Source organism: Cavia porcellus, unplaced genomic scaffold (assembly GCF_034190915.1).
Source record: "Cavia porcellus strain 051 isolate PalLab524CR breed Dunkin Hartley unplaced genomic scaffold, mCavPor4.1 scaffold_19, whole genome shotgun sequence".
NCBI classification, from domain to species: Eukaryota; Metazoa; Chordata; class Mammalia; order Rodentia; family Caviidae; genus Cavia; species Cavia porcellus.
The window spans coordinates 30,705,094-30,722,720 of NW_026947502.1; the positions used below are offsets into that span (position 1 = coordinate 30,705,094).

Here is a 17,627-nt window from a genome sequence, read left to right on the forward strand (position 1 = left end):
GGTGGACCGGAGCCCCAGCACGTCTGTGCCACGTCCTCTAGTGTCTGGACAGTCAGTGCATGTGGCTGAGGGGGGAGCCCTGTCCCTTGCCTAGGTGGGAGACAGGAGGTGGCCGGCTGGGGTGAGGCCCGGCCATTGATAGGCTCTCTCCTTTCCACAGCCATCTCAGCTTCTTTGCCTCCAAGCCCAGCCCCACAGCCATGATCCTCAACCTATGGGAGGCGCGACACTTTCCCAATGGCAACCTCAGCCAGCTGGCGGCAGCAGTGGCTGGACTGGGCCAGCCAGATGCTGGCCTCTTCACAGTGTCAGAGGCCGAGTGCTGAGGTCAACCAGGCCAAAATGCCTACACTCTCACCAGCTTTGGCACCCGCCAGGGACAGGCAGAAGCCGGACAGGGGCCCTACCCCACACTGGGGAGAGCTGCTTGGACAGGCCCCCTCCTGGCCAATGTTGTCCCTTCACGCTGGTCCTTCAGAACCTGCCTGAACTCCAGTTCCTCCGTGGCCTGCCTAGCCAGGCAGGCACAGCCACCTGCTCACTCTGTCCTAGCCCTGGGTCTCTGGGGGGACAGTGCCTGGAACCTGGGCGGGGCCCAGCCCATCTGTGTGTGTATATGTGCGTGTGATGCTACCTCTCCTTCTGTCCCTCGCCAAGGGCCCCGCATACACACGGCATGCATGCACACACTGGGCTCGGACATGGCCCGGGAGCTCCTGCCAGAGCTGGGCCTTATGCAAACATTTCTGTGCCTGCTGGGGAAGGGCACAGCTCCAGGCCTGCGGGACTGAGAGCCCAGCCAGAGAGGGGGCTGCCCCTGGATTCAGGCACACAACCACCACACAGGCATGTGCCCACGCATGCCTTGTGTGTTCATCTGACACACACCCACTCCTGGGTCATGCAGACCCCACCGCCACCACCACACACATCTCCCGCTGTCACCCAGAGGCCGCTCACGTCTCTCACGCCCGGTGTTGGTACACATCTGCCTCTCACATGCTGCCCTCTTCCACCCACCCAGGGACACCCGACGGCTCCTCCCTGATCCTACCCCCTGTCCCCAGCCTCGAGGTGTCCTGCCTGGCGGGGCGTGTGAATATGCAATGGGAGTCCCGGGCTGTACAATGGCGAGTGTGTGTGCCATGGTGTGCCCGTTCCTGGGGCTGGCCAGTGCCCCTGCGTGGGGCCTGTCGTGTGAAGCTTGTGTCCTGACTCTGTCTTAAGTGCTTTTGTGCACTTACACTTGGCCTTATGTACACAGCCTTGCCCGGCCGCCGGGGCACGTAGGGATTTTAGCGGACGTGAATGTAAATAAATTATATATATATTGCTAACCCTTGTGCTACTTCTCTTGGTGAAAACCAACGAGTTGGGCAGATGGCCACAGAGAGGTCACATAGAGGTTGTTTCAGGAGTCCTGGGTACCTAGGCCCAGCCCTGGTCCAACAAGGCGGGGGCTGAGATACTGTGATTCCTGGAGATTTCCTTAGACACGGGCAAGGCGACAGGCAACAGCAGTGACCAAAGCTGCACCTTTCCCAGACCCATCTTCTGACTGCAAGAAGGTGACCACACAGCGAGGGGCCAGCTCCCGTACTGTGGCAGCCACAAGACTGGCAAAGCTGTGAGGGAGAGGGACTGAGGTTAGCGCAGGCCAAGACACTGACCCTGGCCCCACCTACCCATGCTGCCCTGCTTGGCCCCTTCATCCAGACTCACTGAGGATGCACCTTGTAGAGGGTCCCATCCACTCCCACAGACACTGTCAGCTCCTCCAGGCCCCGGTTCTCCCGTATCTTCTCCACAACAGCAGCCACACCTGCCCCACAGAGTTGGGCAGCCCGCCGGGACACAGCCTGGCACACCTCCAGGACTATCAGGGCATCATCTGAGGTCAGGGACAACCCCAGATCCTCCAGGATGGCTCGGACCTGCCGCAGGGCCAGGCTGTCGCTGAAGGCCAGGAAGGAACAGAACACAGAAAGATACAGTCCTGTGTTAGTTCCCCTGCACCCCATCTTCAAGACTCCTTCCACTCTGTCCGCCAGGTTAGACCCCACACACCAGCCACCAGCATTCTCCTAGTGGGAAGACAGATTCCTTTGGGAGGTGGGGAGTCAATTCAGGCCTCAGGTACCTTTCAATCTCAGAGAGAAACTTGGTCTTGAAGATGTCCCTGGTCTGAAGGCGCTGGGTTTGCTGGCCCCGGAAGAGAACCCCAAGGCTGGTCAAATGTAAGAGAATGTGGCGGACAATCTCTCCCAGGTACATGCCACTGATCATCTTCTCGAATCTACAAGAATGTGTGTATACATGTCTACCTATGGCAGGAGACCCCACCAGCTACATCACCAGTGCCAGCCAATGGCAGCTACCCCTGCCCAGGCCCAGGCCACACCTCTGCTTGCCAGGATTGATGGATGCCTGGTCCACCATCTCATCAAAACAGGTGCTGAGCATGCCCAAAGAGCCATCATCCCCAAAGGCACCCCACTCCATGTTGATGCACATGTGACCTGAGTCCCCAGGCACACCTGCCACATTCCGGAGCTCCTCCATGTAGCAGGCATTGGTGCCAGTTCCTGCAGAGGCCAGACAAAGTGTATTCATTTACTGATACAGACAAGGCACGTCTGAGCACATACCACACCAAAATGATAAAATTTGGGTCCTTGCTTCATCTTCTGTACTCAAAACTTGTCCCTGGTCCTGTTCCTCTCTCCTTCCTGAAGTCCCTAATGAGACTCTGCTAGCACTAAGGCTTTGAAGCCTCCATGGATTCCCCTACCAGCACCACCACCAGTGTATCTACCTTGTTACCCTAAAGTGCTCCCACAACACCCCCCAGATATGTCACTGCTCTGGGAGATGTGCAACAGCCCCACTATCTAACTGGTGGTAAAAGTCCAAAGCTCTCAAGAGTTCTAAGCCTTTAGTCAAACTAATTGCTAGTGGGTCAGTTGCTGAGACATAGGAATCCAACACAAGGCAATGCAAACTGGCCAAAGGTGGTCAATGAACGGTCAGTTCTAGCAATGTGTCTGTGAGCCCTGATAGAAGCCAAAGGACAGCCTATGGGAGCCCTGGAACACAAAGTGGGTCTTGCTGCCTAAAGTCAGAAGAGCTATAGGCAATAAGTGATGTTTGAGTTGGGCTTTGAACCCAAGAGGTATAAGGAGAAGAAAAAGACATTTCAGGCAGCAGGCACAGCCTGCATAAAGGCATTTCCTCCATTGCCTATAGATTTCCAGTTTGGGGCAAGTAGACTCCTGCTGGCCCCACCTAAATTCCTCTGTTCCATAGCTTATGCACACGGCAACATGGATATGCCTTTCCCAAGCACCTACCCATGCTGGGCTCTGTGTTCAAGAAGTTCCCATCCATGGGTGGCCACCATGTACCTTATCCTCTTAAGAGACCAGTGCTCAAGCAGCTTGAAAGTCCTCTTCCAATACCCAGCAAATCTTCTCTTCAGAGCTTTTATTTCAAACCCTACTTTCTCAGGATCTGTTCTTTTTTGATTTTGGCCTTTTTGCCTTCTGTATGTGGAGTCAGCCAGCTCTTTTCTTGGCCAGTGCTGTTCTTGGCCCAAGCTCTGCTGGATGGTCAGTTCTGAGAAGGCAGATTTTCCCTTCTTTTATATGTTTTCTTGTCCCTTTTTCTAGATAGCAGCTGGCTACAGAGTAGAGGCTTAACAGACTTGAAATCTTAGGCTGCTGAAGGACTCTCTAGCTCATCACTCTCCAACACCCAGCCCGGTTTCAAACACTGAGTATGAACCATGAGCTAGTACTGTGCCACACTGGCCTCTCTCTCATTGCATCTTCATGATGCCTTGAGACAGGCATTGTTATTATCTACATCTTAAGATGAGGAAACTTAAGCTCTAGTGACTTGCCCAAGGTCATATAGGTAGAAATGTCAGAGCTTGTATTTCTACTCAAATCCATATGACTACAAAGCAGAGATTCATTTGCCAGATGGGCAAACTGAGACTCAGAAAGATTCAGTGACTGTGAATCTGTAACTGAGTTGGATTAAAGGGCTTGGTCCCAGACTCCCAGCCCAACTTAGTGTTTGAAGTCCTAGTAGGTCAGATAAGTATAATCCCACATCCCCAAAGCCCAACCTGAAGAACTGACAGGAAACAGCAAATTATGAGGAAGTAAGTTATGAAAGGGCAGGGCCCTCCTCACCAACAATAAGGCCCATCTCGCATCGGGGATCCTCATAGCCACAGGACATCATGGTCCCTACTGTGTCGTTGACAATGGCAACCACATTCAACTCCATTGCCTGCACACAAAAGGATGCTGCTAGTTACTGGGCAACAGCAGTCGTCACGGCAACCAGTGCTGGACCCAGAGGTATCTATTGCAGAGGGCCCCCCTTTCGGGAAGCAGAAGACCCTTTCGTCTCCTCAAGACCTGCCATGGTCCCAAAGCATCCCTGGAGGCAGGCTCCTACCTGTTTACGCCTGATGGCTTCCCGCAGCAGATACACTACGTCTTGGCCCTCACAGCCTGATGCATTGAAACCCTTAGTCCAGTTCAGGAGGATGCCCTAGAGGGAACCAAGAGGGGCCAGAAAGCGGAATGATCCCTTTAAATCTCAGTCTGCCTCCTCAAAGCCTACGTTTCCCCAGAAGCACATGATTCCTGTCTCTGCCTCAAGCAGGATTCCTTGCCCACTTTGCCCTGCAGTTGAAGACCTTGCCTCCAACTCCCTCCCAACTCCCCAGGAGGTTTTCAATGTGAAGAGACCTATTAATAATAATTTGACCTACGTCTTCCATTATTAGTTCTAGGATGCTCGGATGGTCTGAGGGACTGGCCATTTTAAGACATTTGCCCAGAAGGAATGGCCCTTTTTAATTGGGTTGGGAATGAACAGATTTGGCAAAGTGAATGTTATATGTAAGAAAGAGAAGGACAGAGAAAGCACAAAGGCCCAAACACCAGCAGAATGCACACTTTCTGAGAGAAATTGCAAGAATCACTTGAAAGAAAGGAGTAAGGGATGGAGCTGTGTCAATGTGAAATTCATTCCTTTGTTCCAGTTATGGGTGAAAGACAAATAGAAAAGCCAGACTCTGTGCAGGATGGGAGGGGGCCGGGCAGACACAATTTTATTGTGAGCAATTGGATTTAGAATAGTGACAGAGGGCTTGACTGTACCTGAAAAGGATTGTCCTTTTCTTAGCATGCTTTTCTGAAGAGGCAGAGAGAATGGAAATGAGACTATACCTGCCAGGGAAATGACTACTCTGTCCGAGGCAGAAGCACCAAGATCAGGTCTGAAAACCTCTGAGGCAGGAGACTTTTTTTTAAAGTATTAAGGACTGCACCCAGGACTTTTCACGAAGCTACATTCCCAGCCCTCTTATTTTATTTTAACTATTTTTTTTTTTTAATTTTGAGGCAGGTCTTGCTGAATCATTAAGTTATTCTGACTGGGCTCAAACTGCCATTCTCCAGCTGCTTCAGCCTCCCAGAGTGCTGGGATTACAGGCATGGCTCACCACTCCTGGCTGTCTTTGTTTGTTGAGACAGAGGTCTCACTGTGTTGGCCTCAAATTCCTAGGCTCCTGCAATCCTCCTGACTCAGTCTCCAAAGGGACTACCTGGGTGTGCTGCTGTGGCCAGCTGGGGAGGGAGATTTGAGAGATAGTAAGTCAACCTTTTCCCCCTAATGTATTTCCTTCAATCTCTTTCCCATTGTATAGCAACTAGGGTGTTCTATGGTCATTATCTCAAAAACAGAAATGAGAGGAGAGACAGAGACAAACAGGCAGAGGAAAAGAGAAGAGAAGGAGGAAGAGAAAGACAAAGAGGAGAAAGAAGAGAAAGAGGAGGAGGAAGAAGAAAAAGCAGTTTGAGACAGCCCAGATGATGTGTAATAGCTGAATTTCCCTGCTCCCAAATGAGACAGACTCTCTGTTCTGGGGAAGGGGAAGCAGAGCAGAAATCATACCCAGATCCAGGTTTTTAGTGGATTCCTGAGAAAGGTGTCCTATGCCCTCCTTCCTGGGCTAAACTGCTCTGGAAGTGGGTATGAAGAGAGAAACAGAAGAGATCCGAGCAATCCGCAAGCAGAAGAGATCACTATCCTTCTTCCATAGGTATCAAGGAAAGTACCGGGGAGGTATCAAGATTGGAGATGAACTGACAGAGGAGGGCACCCAGAGAGCCAGGGCCTGGGCATGTCTCAGATTTGCTCCTTTGTCTGAACAGAAAGGATGCTGTGGAGCTGAGAGGAGTCCCTACACCAGGAAAAGGACTCCCTCCAGCAATTAACATTAAACATTTACCTCTCAGAAGAATGAGGACTCTCCAAGTCCAGCGGCTCACACCTGTAAACCCAGCACTCTGGGAGGCTGAGAAAAGAGCTGCAAGTTTGAGCACAGTCTGGACAACTTAGCAAGAGCCTGTCTCCAAAAAAAAATTGGGGGTTGGGTAGCTCAGTGCAAAGATCCTGGGTTTGATCCCCAGTATTGAGGAGGGTGGGGGAAGAATGTGGGCTCAAAGGCTCAACACAGGAATTAAATTTAGTTACGGACAGGTAATCAGACTGGGTTTCTTGCATGCCTGGAGCTGCACACCGAGTGACACCTCCTCTCCCTCCTTGCAAGGAATAATGGAAAGAAGCAAGAACGCTTAGCTGGACACACCAGCAGAGGGAAGGTGGCAACTGTGCCATCCAAAGGGACTTTAGTGAGAAAGAAGAAAGGGAAGGAGTGGAGTGTTGAAGAGAGATCAGACAGGAAGAAAGGATGAAAACTGCACACGCAGGCTGATGGGGAAGGAGGTAGAGCTTCATTTCCCACAGGTGTCTAAGAATGCAACAGACACCAACAAACAAACAAAAAAGGAGTGCAGTCTCTTACCCCTTCCAGAAAAAGGAATAAATATAGCTTCATGCAGACCACTAGTGCCATGGCTTCAACGGGCACTCTCCTCTGATCAGCATTGATCTAGGCATGTGCTGCCCCCAAATGTCCTGACCCTAACCATAGGCACATGATATCTAGGGACTCTGACAGGCCCAGCCCAGCAATGCTCCCCCACCACCATGAGTCAGGGTTATTCCCTGGCCATGAAGGATATGTGGGTGGGAGCCCCGCAGAGGGGTCGCTTTTTCTGGCCTTCCTTCCCTTACCTGGTCCAGGCCAAGCTGCTTGCATGGGAAGGAAAAGGTGAAACCTAAGGGGAGGCTCTGTCCCCTCAGGCCTTGCTTCTCCTGAAAGTCCACGATGCAGTCCACAATGTGGTCGAAAAGCTGTAGGTGGGGCAAGTCAGACAGTGGGCTCCATCCTGGCCCTTCCCTACCTCTGACATCAGCCCGAGCAGTGAGTACCTTCTGCCCGGATCCCTGAGCCACACTCTCAGGAATGGAGTAGATCTGGTTGATGATCTGCACACCTCCCTCAGTCACACGCACCAGGAGGACCCGAAAGTTGGTGCCCCCGAGGTCCAGAGCCAGGAAGTCCCCTCGTTCTGTGGGGCAGAGACCCTCAGTGTCAGGGTACAGCTCGTACCTCCAGTTTTAGCATATGTTATTACGCTCCACCTCCCACCCCGAGCCCATATCTCAGTGCTGCACTCAGGCTAGGTCCTCACCACTGCCATCAGGTGTGGCCCGTATGTATGTGGGCAGCATTCGGAGGGAGGAAGGCTCCCCTCGTAGCCCCTTGGCCATGGCATCCCGCATCTGTGTCCGCACTGCTGCCAGCTGCTCACACCTCAACCGGAATGGCGCTAGGGTCTTCTCCAGCAGACGTCGGTGGTAGGCCAGGCGGGCAGCCACAGCTGTCACCATTGCCACACCCCGGCCACCACCATCCACAGAAGGGACGAAGGAGACATCACATTCTGAGGCCAAGAGCGTCACTGTCTCCTGTAGGATGCTTTGGAACCTACACAGATATACACCAGGTAGACCCAACTTGGCATTTGAGCCCCGGGACTTGATTTAAAGTCCTACCAGTTTAAATCAATTCAATCTTGAATCTTTTCTATGAACTAATCATACATCCCATTCCTGGATGACCCCCTCTCAGGTACACACACAAAAGTAGCCTCTTTCTCTCTTTGGATGTCTCCTGCACCCACAGCCCAGTCTGGCCCTTGCCATTGGTATCCACTGGCTTTGCACGCATGATTATACAGTGCCCTCTGAGTGTGTATCACAAACACACATTTATAGATCACGGTGTCACAGTACCTGGGGTGCCGCTCAAGCACTCGGCCTCCAGTGGCCACAGCAACCTGGAGTGTCTGCTGTTCCCGGCTGTGCTGGAGGTGGGACAGGATGGCGACCAGGGCAGCAGCACAGAGCTGGGCAGCCCGTGAGCACACAGCTGCACAGACGCGCTGCACAAGTTCAGCATCTGAGGTCTCCGGGCTCAGGCCCAGGTCCTGTAGGATCGCATGGACACGGGCTACTCCAGTGGAGGGGCTGGGAATAGGGGACAGAGTGCTGGTTTGGGACTCAGACAGCCCAGTAGTTCCCTATCCCACCAAAGCCTCACAGCCACCTCAGGGACAGAATATCCTCCCTTCTCCCAAGCTGAGAATCCCCTTGTTTAAGCTGCTTGCTTCCCCAACTCACTCCTCCATCTCAGTCACATGTTCCAGGAGGATGCTGCCTTGGCTCAGCAAAGCAGGAGAGGTGTAGCCACCAAACAAGACTCTGTTCTGGGCCAAGTGGACCAGCACCAACCGTACCAGTTCCCCCAGATACAAGCCCCCAATCATCTTCTCAAACCTGCAGGGAGGAACAGGAGCTAAGACCTGAGCTGCCCTGGCTCCACTTCTGGAAGCTCCCAGCGAGAAATCATTTGCTTCAAGATCCCCAGACTAGAGGATCCAGAACCAAATGGCTTCCCACAGGAGAGGTAGATGTTTGTCTACCACCATTCTTGACGTAGGCTAGATTCAGGGGTCTTTGGAGGGGCAACAGGAACCTGGGAAGGTAGAGTCACTATTCTCAACCCCCAACCTTTGTCAAGAATAAGGCAGGGCCAAGAGCTGAAACCTTGAGGCCTTTCTTCTTTGCACCTGGCCAGAGTCTCCCAGGAGGCAATCTGGAGACATCTATGGGCCTGATGCAGGGTCAGCAGAGGTGTGGGCCAGAGCAGGGATAGAGCCTAGAACAGAATCAGATTCCCCCCTGCCAAGCCACCTCTGGGCACCAGGATTCAGGGATGCATGGTCCAGGGCATGATCAAAGGTGGTCAGCACTGGGCCCAGGGCCCTATCATCGTTGAAGGAGCCCCATTCAATGCTGATGCAGGTGCGGCCCCGGTCCTCATCCAGCACTGCCACGTGCCGTGCCTCCTCCATGTAACACGCATTGGTGCCAGTGTCTAGTAGGAATGATATCCATTAGGGCCTGCCAATGGGCAGCTGTATCCCCACTCCTCATCACAAACAGCCTGTGGCTCACCTACAACAAGGCCGATTTCACATGGCCCAACAGCTGGCTCACAGCCCATCATTGTGCCCACTGTATCGTTCACCACGGCAACCACCTCAATGCTGTAGCCCTGGGCAAAAGAGAGGGCAGGGGTCAGGGCCAACCTGAATGGCCAAAGTGGAGAATTGGGTAATAGGCTGGCCTGGGGCCCTGGCTTTGATGGACATCCAGTCAATGAAACACATGGCTGCATGCTCCACACACACTCCAGGCTCCCATAGGTGGCTGTCCTCCCATCCCACCCCGACTCCTCCCTCTACTAATCTAGACCCCCAGGGTTACAGGGGCTCCCACCCTCAGCCATACCTCCAGTGCACCTCACAGAAATAGGGGTGAGGGTTGCAAGACTGAACATACCCTTGAAGATTGTTCCTCCCTTGCCTTCCTGGCATCCTGACCTGGATCCCCAAGCTGCTGCTCTCAGCCTGACCTCTAGCCTCTACAGGGGGTACCTCAAGGTCAGGCAAACAGATTTGCCTTTCTCCAGTACCCAGGCATGGCAGATGCCCTTCTCTGGAACTAGATCTTCCTCTCCAGCTCATCTTAAGCACCAGGCAAACTGCTCCTTTAAGTCCTGTGTCCCCAGCCCCTGTGCTGCCAAAGTCATCCAAACACAGGGACCGCCTTTCATTAGAATGTATTCTCCCACTAGACTATGAGGACAGAGTCCTCAAGGACAGGGTCAAAGCCTTTTCATGTTTTTTTCTCCTCTCCCACAGTCCCCAACCTTTATTTTAGTCTTTTTAACCTCAGTTTCCTTGCCTATAAAATGGGAATGGTAGCAATGTTTCACCCCAGGGTTAAACTGGATAATGGCTATGAACAGGAGAAAAAAGCAGGATCTACCAGCAGAGCACACACAGCCTACAGAAACCAAGCCCAGGCCAGCAAGAGCAGCCCTCCCACCCGCCCTCTACTTCCGCACTCACCCCCTGCCTCTGAATGGCCTCTCTCAGCAGCTGGACCACATCCTGGCCTTCTACACCACTGCACCTAAAACCTTTGGTCCAGGAAATGAGAGTACTCTGAAGGCAAAAAAGCTGGGTTACTCCTCCAAAGGCCTTCCCAGGGGTTCCTTTCCACCCACTGTCCCCATCCTCCTCCACCTCACCCGGTCCAGGCTTGTCTGGTGACAAGGGAAGGAGAAGTTGAACCCAAGCTGCAGACCCTGGCTTCCCACAGAATGTGCGTCCAGGAACTCAGACAGACAGCGAGCAGCAAAGTCAAAGAGCTGTGGGACAGCAGGTTCTTACTCTAACTCACTGGGCCCAGTCACCCAACCCTGCCTCCCAATCTGGACCGTGAACGCTCACCTGCTGGCCAGTGCCCAGTACCACCTCCTGGGGAATCACAAACTCCTGGCTTTTGGGCTCCACTCTCTGCCCCTTGATGCCCGTCAGAGTCACCCACAAGACACGCAGTGATGCTCCTGAAGCCCCCAGCTCCAGCACCACAAAGTTTCCTTGCTCTAGGGGCAAGCGGGTCAAAGAAAGGTATGTAACTAGCTAGCACCTTCTGCCTCCCAGGGAAACTCCCAAGGCCTCAGAATCTAGTTAAAGGGCCTTAGAGATGGGCACAAGCCTCACCCATCTTATTCTGTGCCACCCACCATTGCCATGTGGGGTAGACCCCACATATGTAGGCAGCATCCGGACACCAGAGGCAGGGCTGGCCCCTCCCGTCAGGGCCTGCTCCATGGAGCCCAGGAGACTGGCTTGGATCTGCTGCAGCTGTGTCTTTGTCACCTTGAATTGCTGCAGGCACTCCCATACCTGGAGAAAAACAAGCCAATATCTGGAAAGGAGCCTACTGGGCTCAGCATACCCCCCAATTCCAAGTAGGGCAGAGCCCGCCCCACTCAGCTCACATCCAGCCTCCCAGCCCTCAGCTTCCCCAGGGGCTGCACCTAACACCTGCATAAGTCACACCCACTCTGTTGCTCACAGCCTGCACTTCATTCTTGTGTTTTCAGGAGACAGAAGCCGTCATGTTCCTCTTCCTGCTGTGTGTCTTGATGGCTTCTCCACTCCTGCCTCATCTACCTTGCCCCTCCACTTTTTTGATTTCAGTGTTTGGCAAGGCTCTCCTCCCGTCACTATGACTGGTTACTCTCCAGCACCCCAGTAAACAGAACAAAAAACTTCGCAACAAGTTGTTGAATGAATAAATGTGTGAACAAACCTCAAGTTCAAGTGTTTGTCGCTCTGATCCACTCTCAAATCCAAGGCTGAACAAGCCCAGCCCAGAAGCTTGGAAAAGACAAGGAAGGTGGTTTCTGACACATTGACCAAGCTTTTACCACACCCCAGCACTATGCTAAGTAGCATAACTGAGTCCTGCTCTTATAAAGCTCTGATTCCAGTGTGGGAGACAGAAAATAGGCAAATGAACATATAATATGATTCTGGTAATAAAGGTGACTACAAAAAGAAAGGGATTTAGACATTAGAAAAGGATGTAGGAAGAAAGAACTATCTTTAGACATGAGTCCAGAAAGGCCTCCCTGAGGAGGTGACCTAAATGAAAGAAATGAGCAAACTGTCTGGGGGAAGAGCATAAAAGGATCTTCTCTGGGCAAGGGATGGGTTTAGGGGAAGACTGCTCGGGAAGTGGAGCAGAGGTAGAAGAAAGAGCCGAGAAGGTGGGAGAAGGCAGGGGGTGTAACCACCCAGATTCTTACTCCACCAGAAGCCCAGGTGCTAACAAGCCCTGTGGACCTCACCTCTGCGTGCAGACCCCACTGTGGACACCCCTTTGTCCATCTGTCAAAGCCCCAGGAGCCTCCCTGGATCCACTGTCATAGTACAGCAGCCCACTCCATAGTTCATGGTTTCCAAAAGCCAGTCTCCTGTCACATAGGAATTCCAAGGACCCTAGCCCAAACTGAACCCATATCTATGAAAAACTAACCCAGGCACCTGAATAACAATAAATCCCCTCTAAGGAGAGCCTGGGAGGAGGGGCTTCCACTGAGGGAGATGGGAGGACTCAGTTACACGCCCTATTTTAGGAAGATGTTGGAAAACATCCCCTTAGGGAGGCCCACAATCCTAACGCGAGTGTCAGACATTCCATTATGTGGTTCATGCTTCCAGCAACCATGCACACTAAGAGTGGTTATGTGCATGTTACAAATGAGGAAAGGGAGGCTTGGAGGAAGCAAAATCACTGCCTTGCCCAACAAACCACTACTGCAAGGAGCAGGGTATGGATTGTGAACCCAGAGCAGTATGATGCAGATGTTTCCCACCTCAACCTAAAGTCTTGTAAAAACTAGCTAGCTTCTTTGAAAAGAATCCAATGCTGATGGAAATTGCAGGAGGAAAATCCCAAATCACCTGGCAAGAGAAAATTTACATCAAAATCCTCACCCAGGGCTGGGGATTTAGCTCAGCGGCATAAGCACCTGCCTGGCAAGTGCAAGGTCCTGATCCCTCACCCTCTTTCTGGTTGTGTGCTCCTGGAAAAGTCACACCTCTCTCTAAACCTCAGTCACCTCTTATGCAAAACTGAGAAAATAATACTATTCAGAAGTCCTACAAGGCCAGAGGCCCCATCGTGTTTGCATCCCCCTGACCTTGTTGAACAGCTGGCTCCACGCAGGCTCTCTGGAGCTGTTGATTGAATGGTGACATAAGGGTTAAAGAGGATAATGGATGTGAAAGTGAAAAATGCTGTTCACAAGCAAGGAGTGTTTTAGTATTGCTAAATGAAACCAGCTGAGTTATGCAAAAGTTGATGGTTTTTCTTCCCTTTCCTTCTGACTACAATCAGAGGTTCAAGAGGAGAGAACTAAACTAAAGCCATGAGAAAGACAGAACTTCTCTAGTAGATTCTGGTAGGGTCTTCACCAGCCAGGAAAATCTAGCAGAACTGTCCTCTTCCCTCACAGTAAGAGTGGGGAGACCTCAGTCAAGAGAGCAAGGAGCGCGGCATTAGGGAGTGTGTGAAGTCCAATTTGGCTTCCACACTGTCTTCCTTAATTAATCTGCTGTCAGTCAGTCTGGACCCCTTACTTCTCCTCTGTGAGCAAGTTACCTCTTCTATCAAGGGGGTCAGTAATAGTGCTCATCTCAAAGATGCCCTGAACACTGAGAAGACACTAGATGTAAAGCATTGAAATAGTGTCTGACACAAAGGAACTGCATGATGAAATTTAGGGGTTTCCTTTCTTCTGCTCATAAAGCACAATTGGCTTAGAAGGATTTGATTCTGCACCCTCTCTGGTGACAAAAAAAAAAAAAAGAGTTGGGGGAAAGGTCCAAGAAGAGACTATGAGAATGGCTGGACACTGATAACATGTGATTAATCTTTCTTTTAACCTAAGACTGCAGGAAAGGAGCCAGTAGTGAGCCCTGGAGTGTTGAGGTGGTGTGCAAGACCATAAAAAATTTGGCATCCCTATAAGGTATTCCAAATCCAAAGGAAAAAAAATTTTAATGTGGTAATGGGAATGAACCTAAGACCTTATGCAGGCTGGGTAAGTATTCTGCCGCTCAGTTACATCTCCAGAGCCCTTTTTTAAAAATTTGTTTGAAGCAGTCTCACTAAGTTGCCTAAGTTGGCCTTGATTCTCCTGCCTTAGCCTCCAGAGGAGCTGCGATTATAGATATGTGTCAGTATACCTCGCCCGAAGAGAAGTCTTTAAACTATGGCGCATGTAATGGAGATAGTGGAGATAGGTGTATCTGCACAAAAGGAAAGATGGTCAAGAAGTGAGAAGGGAGATGATGACAGGCCTCAGAACAAACCACAGAGAGCAGCTATTGCTCATGCCTGCGGCCCAGCTATGGCTGAACACAGAGGAAATGTTAACAGCAGGGTCTGGGCACAGGTTGGGCAAGCTTGAAATACCATAAAGTTCCACAACTAGAAAAGCCTCACTAAGCTAAGCAGATGCTAGAACTAGCCAGAAACTGCAAGGAAATGACTCAGGAACCATTTCCCAAGTGCCTCTCCTCTGGACAGGTCTTTTATCCCCATGTGTTTATTTAACCCTCCGAGGGAAGGGAGTATTCAACTATATTTTCCCTTGTGTGGAAACACAGAGACCAAGAGATATTGAAATGACTTACACAAGCATTTCCTGCTTGAGGATATGGCAGCCAAGGCTTCCACACTACATAATAACTTTCAACACAAGTTCGGCACCATAGTCCTCTCGGGGTGCCTGACTGCAGTGGCCATGCGAGGTCAGGGACATGTCCAGGAGGGACTGGAAAAGTGGGAAAGGGGCTTAAGAACACAACTTTTTTGCAATAAAATCCTAGGAGGGCCCATTCTGGACACACCAGCCCACTTAGGGCAGGGGAGGTGTGTTACCAGGTGGAAAACTGTTATGTCAGAGCTGACACACCTCAGCTCCAGCTTCTGTCGACCTTAAACCCAAGTCACTGCACCTCTCCAGACCCTGCACTAATTCCCACCTTCCAGTTGTTTGGAACCTGAGAGAGGTATCAGATGAAAGGAACGGCTTAGTAAACTGGAAAGAAACTGTGCAAATGTGAGTGTTGGGGCACAGCATCTCCAGTCATCCTTCTCTTGGCAGCCTTGAATAAGCAGAAAATAGGCCCCAGTGCTGAGCTTACCAGCTCTGAGCTGTCGGAGGGCTGGAGTAAGCCCTTCTGGGGACAGCTTGGGGCTCCTTCCCCAGGCTTCAAATCAGCAGGCTCAGTGGAGTCCATGTAGGTCCGCAATGGAGTCTGGCCACCTATAGGAGAAAGGGGATAGCCAGGGTCAGCTACTTAACCTATAGGCCCCAAAAGGCTGTTACAGAGAGACATTCAACTTCCTTCTTTCTGAAGGGGACCAGGAAGTGGGCAGAATTTAGAACCTCTGACCATCAAAGATTCTTTAGTAATGACCTGAAAGCAGTTATTTTCCAGAAGCTCGGATGAGAGCTGTGGGAAGGCTGATTTCAAGTTCAAATGTCATTCATTCATTTATCTGTCAGTCATTCATTCTCATCCACTACTTCCTGATGATGCCTAATGTGCTGGACGTTGGGCTATAGATGAACCAACAATTGTAGCAGGTCTGGCAAAGGCAGCGATAGAGGTGGACACATGTAATAGATAAGCTGTGGCCGGGAGGCCAGGAATGTCCTAGCAGCTATAAGGCGTAATAAGGGAACAAAGATCCATCACAGAAGCAGGCAAGCTGGCCTACACACAGCCTTTATGTCAGCGTAAGGTATATAAATTTCATCCTGAGGATGACAGGGAGACATAGCAAGGGGTCTGTGCTTTGGAAATCAAATCTGCTATAAGAAAGGATTCCACTAATGGCATGACTTTGGAGGAGCCATTTATGACTTTGAATTTCAGTTTCATCATCTGTAAAGCAGGAGGAAATAATACCTTCAGCAGGCTGTCGTGAACACTAAACGGAGTAAAGCCTGGGGAGATGCTTTATGAAATGCAATGCTCAGCTCATGGGTTTTACAAAGTGCAGTGATGCAGAGTGGAAAAAGCTGCGCTCAGAGGCCAGGCCCAGCTCTCACAAGGCAGCTATACCCGGACTCCCAACCTCAAGGTCTTCATCTGTGAAATGGGATGCGTGGGGCAAATGAGACAATGACAGCAAAAGAATCTTGCTCAGAGTGCACACTCTGATTGATTCAGGCGCTTTTCAGGAGACAAGGAAAGCACAGAGGCAGGCTAAAGATGGACACAAAGGCATTTGTCCTCTGAGCATTCTGCCTGTCCTTGCCAACTTCTGGAAATATAGTCCTTCCTGTCCATGTGGCCCCCACAAGAAATCAATTTCTGATAAATCTCCCCCCAAAATCATGTGTAACTCAAATCTGTTTCCAGAGCTGTCAAATGGGAATGCTGAATATCCATTCCATAAATGTCATGATCTGCTTCAAGGATGAAATGAGGTAAGTGAGGCAATTGCCTTTGGAAAAGGCTAGTACATACATGACTCTCTCCATTCAAGGACCAGCTAGCTCCATCACTCACTCATCCCTTCAGCCATCTGATATTTATTCAGCATATTCTAGCTTGTGAAGTTTCCTCTAAGTCACCCCAGCATTTAAACGCCAGGTCAGTGTATTCAGGTCTGTCTCTTCCAGCTAAGGGCTACTGTAAGGAGGGACTCATTTCCTTCATTGTTCTATCTCCTGAGCCCAGATCAGAGTTTACACACACTGGAACTAAGGGCTACCTGGTGTCCCTCGGCTGAACCAGCTACGTGGAGTGTGCCTTCCTTCTGAAAATACCCCAGAAATTCCTGCTGAAGGATCAGTGCATTGGTCCTTCAGCCTCTATTTTCCTCTGCTGTGAGCAAAGTGAGAAGGGAAAGTCCAAGAAGGCTGGGAATGGAGCAGGCAAGTTGACGGAAGGAAGCGCTTACCTGGGAGACGCACTGTTAGTCACGCTCAGGTCTGAGCTCTTCCCTCTCAATCAAGCTGAGGCACCACAGTGACATTAGAGAAACTCAGACGTGACTGGAGTATAACCTCTCCAAGCTCCTCCCTCTTCCTCAGTCACTGCTTACCAGACACCCACTAATTCATAAGAATGCACTTCCTACTAACTGTGAGACGAGGGTAGGCAGAGCCATGGTGCAAAATTAAGCAAGATAGCCACAAGTCAGTGCTGAACTGAGTCGGGGATTACAGAACATTGCCTTTGCAATGCCGAGAGCTCTGTTCCTTCTACAAACACTTGAAGTCCAGGTTTTGAGATGGTAGCTCATCCCTGGAAAAGCAGGAAGACCCTAGCTCCGGAAGTACGCCGTGTAATAGACAACTTTGCAAAATGTGCTAAGTATTAATGAGCAAGAAGTAATATGGACTGACTGTGCAGAGAGTGGGCAGGGAAAGTTGTGGAAGCTGAGCCTTGAGGAGCAGCATGCGGACAGAGGAGGGCAGGTCAACACGGTCACGGTCAACACACCCGTGGGGTATTGTTGCAACAGGTCACACTACTAGGGCCCACAGAGGACACATGTAGGTGGGATGTATGGTGGGAAAGAAGGTTAACAGTCAGACTGAGAAGTCCAACCTTTAGTTTCTGGTGTATCACCCCAAGTGGTGTGATAAGGTTTACACTGGGACTTCTCTACTGGAAGAAAGAAGGAGACTCAAGCTTCTGTGGAGTTGCTGGCCACCAAACTATTTTCTCACTGAATTACGTCTC

The 17,627-nt window shown here is 50.9% G+C and overlaps 2 protein-coding genes across 5 annotated transcripts in view; one reads left to right on the forward strand and one right to left on the reverse strand.

Annotated features, from left to right (window-relative positions):
- Unc5a (unc-5 netrin receptor A) overlaps positions 1-1,337 on the forward strand; it is a 59,973-nt gene extending 58,636 nt beyond the window's left edge. For both annotated transcript variants that reach the window (XM_003473235.4, XM_003473236.4), the window contains one exon: positions 161-1,337. In XM_003473235.4, the coding sequence (XP_003473283.1) occupies positions 161-326 (166 nt within the window). In that variant the 3' untranslated portion in view covers positions 327-1,337. The remainder of the gene's footprint in view (positions 1-160) is intronic.
- Hk3 (hexokinase 3) lies at positions 1,310-16,965 on the reverse strand. Of its 3 annotated transcripts, none has more exons than XM_063230829.1 (19): positions 16,840-16,965; positions 15,069-15,190; positions 11,090-11,252; positions 10,794-10,948; positions 10,592-10,711; positions 10,410-10,505; positions 9,451-9,550; positions 9,187-9,370; positions 8,614-8,769; positions 8,227-8,460; positions 7,623-7,918; positions 7,360-7,499; positions 7,162-7,281; positions 4,471-4,566; positions 4,200-4,299; positions 2,402-2,585; positions 2,141-2,296; positions 1,734-1,956; positions 1,310-1,625 (listed from the first exon to the last, which is right to left on the reverse strand). In XM_063230829.1, the coding sequence occupies exons 2-19, from the start codon at positions 15,162-15,164 to the stop codon at positions 1,320-1,322; spliced, it is 2,925 nt and encodes a 974-aa protein (XP_063086899.1). In that variant the 5' UTR covers positions 15,165-15,190; positions 16,840-16,965; the 3' UTR covers positions 1,310-1,319. The 3 variants fall into 3 exon arrangements, with proteins under 3 accessions (XP_063086899.1, XP_003473407.2, XP_063086900.1); XM_003473359.4 differs by having other exon boundaries at positions 1,723-1,956; XM_063230830.1 differs by lacking the exon at positions 16,840-16,965 and adding an exon at positions 14,556-14,695 and having other exon boundaries at positions 15,069-15,196.
- Between the last annotated feature and the right edge of the window lie 662 nt (positions 16,966-17,627).

Excerpts from the sequence above, each read along its gene's own strand:
- Hk3 (XM_063230829.1), bottom strand. The coding sequence starts at position 15,164 with ATGGACTCCACTGAGCCTGCTGATTTGAAGCCTGGGGAAGGAGCCCCA. Across the intron at positions 9,371-9,450 it reads TGAAATCGGCCTTGTTGTAG|ACACTGGCACCAATGCGTGT; the intron begins GTGAGCCACAGG and ends CATTCCTACTAG. Across the intron at positions 7,500-7,622 it reads GGCCACACCTGATGGCAGTG|AACGAGGGGACTTCCTGGCT; the intron begins GTGAGGACCTAG and ends TCTGCCCCACAG.